This window comes from Cajanus cajan, chromosome 3, assembly GCF_000230855.2.
Source record: "Cajanus cajan strain Asha chromosome 3, NIPB_CcT2T_4, whole genome shotgun sequence".
NCBI lineage: Eukaryota > Viridiplantae > Streptophyta > Magnoliopsida > Fabales > Fabaceae > Cajanus > Cajanus cajan.
This window is the reverse complement of record NC_138519.1, coordinates 10,642,084-10,650,385: the sequence shown is the minus strand read 5'-3', so window position 1 is coordinate 10,650,385 and position 8,302 is coordinate 10,642,084. Positions and strand designations below refer to the sequence as shown.

General features: G+C 34.6%; 1 protein-coding gene and 1 long non-coding RNA gene across 2 annotated transcripts; one reads left to right on the top strand and one right to left on the bottom strand.

Moving 5' to 3' along the window:
* Positions 1-961: 961 nt before the first annotated feature.
* On the bottom strand, positions 962-5,034 carry LOC145955528 (uncharacterized). Its single transcript, XR_014432163.1, has 2 exons — positions 2,563-5,034; positions 962-1,166 (listed from the first exon to the last, which is right to left on the bottom strand). It is a non-coding gene; the product is annotated as an uncharacterized LOC145955528 (long non-coding RNA).
* A 203-nt stretch (positions 5,035-5,237) lies between these two features.
* Positions 5,238-7,002, top strand: LOC109813633 (trihelix transcription factor GT-3b). Its single transcript, XM_020377855.3, has 2 exons — positions 5,238-5,652; positions 6,191-7,002. Exons 1-2 carry the CDS (start codon positions 5,377-5,379, stop codon positions 6,722-6,724), a joined length of 810 nt encoding a protein of 269 aa, XP_020233444.2. The 5' UTR covers positions 5,238-5,376; the 3' UTR covers positions 6,725-7,002.
* Positions 7,003-8,302: the final 1,300 nt, after the last annotated feature.

The window sequence follows — 8,302 nt, the reverse complement described above, 5'->3', positions numbered from 1 at the left end:
TAATATTATTCGGACCTATATTTAGATGTTTTGAGAATAAGTTATTTAGTTGGAAATTTCATGTTAATATCTCATCTACAAAAACTTCAAAACAATTATAATAGTATTATATGTAAGATTAGTCTCTAGTTAGGTGTACATGATTTCAGTAATGTTTGCATTATTGTTAAACTTTAAAAAATCAGTTGAACATGAAAATTACAAATAATTACCCCTTCATTTATTTGATATTTAAAAATGTGTGAAATCTTGTTTGTCTCATTGCAACAAATTTCTAAACATGCATCATATATCTATCGGAAAAAACAAAATTCAATATTACGTGTTATTAGACTAGACGTGTAGTTTTATCTTTAAATTAATTATTCTTAACTTTATAAAAATTATTTTTATGAAGATAATGATGATAATCAAGTGTCATTTTAGGCATGGTAACGGGACATGGTGGGGCGGGTTTTATGGGTTTTATGTTTCCCGTCCCGCCCTCGCCTCCGTAAATTTAAACCGTCTCCACTTCCGATATATGTTGAGGTAACCATCCTCGTCCTCCATAGGGTTTGAGTTTTCTCACTTCCCCTTCGTCCCCGTTCTTGAACCTTTTTTTTTTTTTTTTTTATTTCTAATAAATATGAATAAATTTTAAAAAATTAATAAAAGAAAAATAAAATAATACAAATTTTTACATATAAATATTTCTAATTTTAATTTATATATATAAATAATTTTTTAATTATATTACTAAGCGGAGTGGGGTAGAGATGGGACGGGTATTAATATTTTTGTCCCACTCTCAATTTTATAAATAAGAGAAAACCTGAATCCAAATTCAAACCCGCTAAATACGAGTTTTCTCCATTTAAATTGAGACGGGTTTAGGCAAGATACTCACGAGGCGGACTAGATTATTATTGTAACGACCCGGCTGGCCATTCCACTCATCGACAAAACACACCGGAAACACTAGACAGAATAGAACAAGTATATAAATATAGAGTCTAGAATATAAGTATATACATATGTCCCGAATCCGACTAGAGTTAGGGTATGTAAAACAAGAATTACATCAGAAGTCACTATGCCTAGTGACTAAAACAAACAAAACATCCATAGATGTCAGCTCCATCTATCAGCTGCCGACTCATCGCTATCCACCTTCTATCCCTGCTCTGCTCCCGTACATAGTACGATCATAGCAGTCCAACCACATGGAAACACAAAGGGTAAGCTAGCATAAAAAAAACAACATATGGAAAGATTTTTAAGAAAAATAGAAACAAACACGACTATGTACACTTGATCAACATACATTCCACTAGTTTTCAACATTATCGTCAATAAGAATGCAATGCGTCGTCACGCACATCAACTCGGAGATCTCCTACAACAACTCAGCCTTTCGGCCTACAACAACTCAGCCTTGCGGCCTACAACAACTCAGCCTTGCGGCCTACAACAACTCAGCCTTGCGGCCTACATCAACTCACATCAACATTTCAACACAACCCAACTTATACAACTCAACATATCAACTTGCAACTCAACACAATTGTACATCTATACAACTCAACACATCAGCTTCACAGCTCAACATATCATTTACAACACAACACCACTTCTCAACACATTCACCAGATACAATTCAATATCAACAGCAACATTATCTACTAGACATCATTTCATAACCTTCCATTTCAATTCAACTCAACATAAAACATTACAACAATCTCATCTCCGCGCCCGGCGCATACGTGGTTGCGCCCAGTGCAGTACAACCAGAGAGCACCTGGGGGTCAGCGCGCCCAATGCAGGTGTGCCCGCGCCCAGCGGGACTCAACCAGAGAACCCAAGACTATCTCGCGCTTAGCGCAATAGTCTTTGCGCCCAGCGCTGGCCGGGAAGAGACTCAAGGAGTCTCATGCGCCCGGCGCACCAAAACCCGCGCCTAGCACGGGGAAGGCAGAGACCTCCCTTGGTCTCGCGCCCAACGCAATTCAAATTGCGCTCAGCGCCCACAAGGCAGAGACTCATCACGCCCAGCGCGACAAGGGGCGCGCTCAGCGCCCAAAAGAAGAACCAAAACCTGCCACAACTGGTATCGCGCCCAACGCGGTCCAAGTCACGCCCAGCGCGAGCCAGCCAGAGACCCACATTCTCAAGCGCGCTCAGCGCACTCATCATTGCGCTCAGCGAGCTTGGCCAAATGGGGTCTCATGGTGGCCACGCGCCCAGGCGCGAAGAACCGCGCTCAGCGCGAAGCTGAGCAGAAGCCAACCATTTTCGAAAAACTCTTCAAAAATCTGTAGAATAATAAAAGAACCCCACATGCAATCGGTTCAATTTACTATATTATCAACCCAGAGTTCAAAAACACCACCTTTTTCAACATGCAACAACAAATCAAGGCTTTTCCCCAAATTTCTCAACAACCCCGAAACCCCAACAAAAACAAGTTTCCTTCCACTACAGCCACGAATCATCCAACAACAAGCATCTAATGAGTTTTTAGAACTCGTCCACAGCCAAAATTAGCGAAGAAGAAACAAAAAGACTAGCTTCCCTTACCTCGGGTGAAAATTCCGAGTTCCGGGAGCTTGAACGAAGAAGAAGAAAGAGCTTGTTCGGAGGAGAAAAGAAGCACCACTCTCAACTAATTCCACCTGCCTCTAGCTCAGCACCTAAGCCACCAATTTCAGAGAAAGGAGAATGAGAGGGAAGAAGAGAGAGTTGGAGTGGTTGGAAGTGAACGAAGGGAAAAAAAGAGGGAAGGGGGTCTTACAATTATGCCAAGTGTCATTGCATTTTTACAATATTAATTCTTTTATGTAAGTGACTTTAATAAATAGGAACAATACGTACCATTACAATTATTAGTTTTACATTGCCGACTATTATTATATTTGTCATAGCATATATGATTATATTGATTATATATGTTTTCATATGGGACCCACCATGGTCATAAATTTCCAATACTGTATTTCAAGTTTGAGTCCTTCTCACAACACAAGAATACCCTCCCACATACAAAAATCCTTTAGCTATTTTCACCGCCTTGAAGAGCTAGACATTCTACTAATTAATATAATTTACGAATAATTTTGTTTTTACATACTTTTATTTACATTGTAATTCGAAAATTCTTGACCATAAAATTGTTTTTTTCTTTTCTTGAGTCATGTGTTACTTATTTTCAACTACGTGAAATTATTTTATAATATTCACCGTATATCCAACCATGTATTTTATGTATTTACATCATTACATGTTCATTCTTTGTACATTTTCCAACATATGATAAATTTTTTCCTCGACTTGTTAACAATTAATATTTTAATTTTCAATACATAAGACCCATCCATGTGAATCCTATACAATGTCGTACTACTTAGATTACTATACCTATGCAAAAATATATGTATTTCTGAAACATCAATTGGTTTTTATTAACAAATAATCACAGTACACCAACCGCTCATTAGTCTAAGTAGAATCGAAGTTGGTCTTTTTAAATAACAACATCTTTAACGATAAAACTCATTTTGAATTCTTAATCAACTTTTTATTGAATATTTTATATTTATTTATCTCTTACTCAAATTAGATTAATTTAAGACGAAAAACTAATATGAAATAAAAAAATCTCAATGTTATATAAGATTTAAAGAACTTTTTCTATTTATATTTTAATGAAAAATTAAATTTTGGTTCTTAAGTAACTTTAAATGAGCTCAAAAATGGTCCTCGCACTTTGGGGGCTTTTCATATTTTACTAAGTTCTTATAGAATACTCGATTCTACACGTGAATTCATGTGATTGCCTTTTAATGGTAAACAAAATATAAGAACAAATCTTATTGAACTCCTAAAAGAACCTTTCATAGAAATGATTTAAGATTTTAAATTCAATTCTTGTAAGAGAAAAATGTGATTAAAGAAAAACTCCACTAAAAAATAACTAATCAACATTTTAATAGAAGTTAATTAATAGTCGACATGGGTCTATACTGGTCACAGTGTTGTGATAAAATTACATGACCCATAATAAGGAATAGAAAGAAAGAATAGCTTAGCATCAAAGTAATGTGTGGTCATGGTCATAGAGAATAAATGTGGCGCCACTGGTCAGCGTGACGATACGTAGACGCAATGGGAACATCAAACCAAAAAAAGTTGAAGAGAGACACAAAACAAAGTTTCCGCGTAGACAGATCAGACTCTGCGTACCAACGATCATTCTAAATAACACAAGAACAAAAATAAATACAATACCTTTTTATATCTATACTATTAATAATCACTTTTGTCTTCATGTTTGATAAGTCAATATGTTTTTTTATAATTAAAAAATTAATATTTTTTTTAATCAAATTTAAAACTTAAATTTAAAAACAAACTACAATATCAATTGTATTAATATATTTTTAATAGAGATATAAAATGTCTTAATCTCATTAATACTTATAAAATAATAAGTGGGGAACAAAAAATGTTTTGTTTAATGTTGAAAATCATCTAAGATTGTTCGTCCAAATATAGGAAAGTGGATAAACATTATTTTAGACTGAAGCATGTCCCACGAGAAGGTCATGTTGGATTTTCCTCATTATCAATTGATCGTCCATAATTGAAGACGATATGTAAATGCTATATAATATAATTCCTTCAATAAAATTGGAGAGAAAAGATCTAACGAGTGATTAAATTAGATATTTAGATTACTTATAAAAAATGAGACTATTAATAATTTACTTACAATGATCAACTTTTTTAAAACATGTTGCTAGGATTCTTATTTGCACACGACAAAACTTTTTTGTTTGCATTTTTTAATTTTTTAATGAAAAATAGTAAACTATACATGATCCTCGTTTTATTATCTGATATGGAAATATATAAAAATAATGTAGCAAAAATGATAGGCAAACAAACAAATATGATTTTTTTTTCTCTGAAAATCTCTTTAGACTTTGACTGTCGTTAAAACCATAGATTAAATAAAAATTAATGATGTTGCCCAACTTTTTCATTAGTTCAAAACAAACAGCATATCATGTTGATTAACGTGTTACGAATTATCTGAACGAGAAAAACTGTAGCAGATTTTTTTTATTGTTTTGATAAAGAAAGTAAGAAACTGTTGCAGAAATAGAAACCCTTGTTCAATCTCTCTTTTTCCTCTTAACGCGATTTACAACACTACTGTTGCTTCTCGTGTTCCCACCACCCCATATATAACCCTTCTTTTCTTTTCTCTCTCCCCAAAGAAAAATCTCTCTTTTTTTTTTTTTTCTCCTGTGAAATCAGAGGGGAAACTAGCTTCTTCTTTCTAGAAATTGCTCGTTAGAGATTCAAGTCATAAACTTTTCTTCGATTTGAATGGAGGGTCATCATCTCCATCATCATCAACAACAACGGCTTCATCCTCAGAATATGAGTGTGAACGTGGATGGGAGTGATAGGTTTCCTCAATGGAGCATCCAAGAGACAAAGGAGTTTCTCCTGATCCGCGCAGAGCTGGATCAGACTTTTATGGAGACAAAGAGGAACAAGCAGTTGTGGGAAGTGATTTCCAACCGAATGAAGGAAAAGGGTTACCATAGAAGTGCAGAACAGTGCAAGTGCAAGTGGAAAAACCTTGTTACACGCTATAAGGTATGTTTTTATTCATCTCTCTATATGTTCATCAAACTCATCAAATAAAATTATAAAGTCCATGATTTCTTCAAATTGGTGCGGGTGGAAATAGTTCAAATATTTTATATATGTGATCTTGACCGAGTTTGATCAGAAATTCATGCATGTTGAGAAGAAAAAATCACCACCTTAGCACTTCATCCTAGAAATTCTATAGTGAAGAACAGTTCAAATCTGTCTATATTACTATTGAAAAACTCTCTTCCTCTCTCTTGTTACGTGTTCAAACACTTTCAACTATTAATTTTAAGAAATAATTGTATCTAAACTCTTGTATTTCTTTGAGTACCATAGCAAATCTCATAAATTAACATTTTGCTATTATGATAAAGGTGGGGGTTGATTACAAAAATAACATGAGTTTCATAAACTTCAATAAAATAGTTAAGAATTTGAGGGTGTTTGAGATATATAAGTTCTAAGATGTAGTTATTCCATTTTTTTTTTTTATATAAACTAAATGGTACCTTTTTTCTTTTTGTTTTGAGATATGAAGGGATTTGAAACAATGGAGCAAGAAGCGATGAGACAGCAATTCCCATTTTACAACGAATTCAATGCGATTTTCACCTCAAGGATGCAAAGAATGTTGTGGGCTGAAGCTGAGGGTGGATCGAAGAAGAAAAAGACGACGACGCCACTCTCGTCCGATGAAGAAGAATATGGCAATGATCAAGAGAGTATTGAGGCTGGTAGTGGCAGAAAGAAGAAAAAGGCAAAGATAGCTAGTGGTGGTGGTGGCAGCGGTAGTAGTAGTTTGAACAGTTTAAAGGAGATTTTGGAGGAGTTCATGAGGCAACAGATTCAAATAGAAGCACAATGGATGGAAGCATTTGAGGCAAGGGAAAATGAGAGGAGGTTGAAGGAGATGGAGTGGAGGCAAGCCATGGAGGTGTTGGAGAGTGAGAGGATAATGATGGAAGAGAGATGGAGAGAAAGGGAGGAACAAAGGAGGATTAGAGAAGAAGCTAGGGCTGAGAAGAGGGATGCTCTAATCACAGCTCTTTTGAACAAGCTAGAGAGGCAATAAATGTAGTAGAGAAGACTTGAGGCAAAACTCACTTCGATGATATTTATACTTCAGATACCTGTGTTTCACTGTTCACAAGAAAATACAAAGATAGTGGGCTCCAAGAAAAAAAGGTAAGGGGTGTAGTTTAGTAGTTAGCTAGCTAGCCAAGTGGCCAACTTTAATGTGTTTCTTCTTCTTCTTCTCATGAAAGGAAGCTAGATTATAGAGGTTTGTCCTTAGAAACTCAAATTCTTAGAAAAATTAACTTTATGGTATACTTCTTATGATTTTGTCAAGTTATTGTGCTCTTATCTCTCCCTCTTGTTTGCCCACTTGAGGCTTTCTAATTTAGCCAATGCATAGTAATTGTTTTGTTACTTTCATTTTTTTTCTTCTTTCTTTTATTAGTGTGTGGCACTCGGCGATGGTAATTATGGTTTTTGGTCACACAACTAGGCACTATCCCTGTTATGATTGAGAGAAGACCAATATAACTCGTGTGTGAGTGTGTCCCCCAAAGAAATTTAACAATGTTTCAAAGAGTACTCTCTCTGGTAGTAGGTGTAGATGGATATATAAACTATAGTGAGCACTATGGTTCAAATTCACATTACCTAACAACACAAACAATTGAAAACGGGCACAATATCATTGTCCGCAAGATAATGCTCGCCATAATGGCTCTCCATATAATTTACACGCACAGTTTTATGGTTAATGGAGCATTTGTTGAAATGGCTCACTTCACACAAAGTGCCGTTGGTTTCACTTTCGGTACAATTCAAAAACAAAAGGAGAGAACTATAGATATACTTGTTACTACTTTTCGTACCAACAACATACTTTGGAACAAAAGCTGAAATATAGGGTTAATTTTATGATCTAGTGATAAGTTGTAATCTTCAAGTTCATGGTCTTAAAGGTTGAGGTTGACCAGCTCAACGATGAAAAAGATAATGATCTTTTTCTTTATGTGGATGAAATATATATATATATATATATATATAGTAAGAGATATAATGGAATTAAATTTATTCATAACGATTTATGTATATAAAAGCGCTTGTTGGTTCTATGACCCTCTTAATAAGATGGTACAAAGAAAATTGTGGTTTTGCATCATAATTGATAAGGATAGATTTCAGAGCTCAAATTGTGATTTTGCATCCATATGAGGTCATTTTGACAGCTAGCTATTATGGTTTTGCATGCACACGAGAGGTCTTCAAAGGGTTAGTGACATTGACCTGTGCACGTGAAAAAGCTAAAATGTAATGGGAGCTGGAGAAAGATATCGATCAGCCTTAGGTATGAACTTATGACTTTTAATAAGTAAATTTCAGCTGCATGTTATATCATGTTTAATAATCATCAGTGTTAGTTATGAACACACATGCTAAATTGACTTTTTTTCCTGTTGAGAAAATAGTTAAGGTAGAAGAAGAAATGTAGATTATGTGGAAAACTAATTAAGCTTGAACACTTATCATATAGTAAAGAAATTCAAAAGGATTCATTTATGGATAAAATTGTGGTCTAATATAAATGAAAGAATTAAGCTAGCTCGTAAGTATATATAATAAAATTCAATTATAT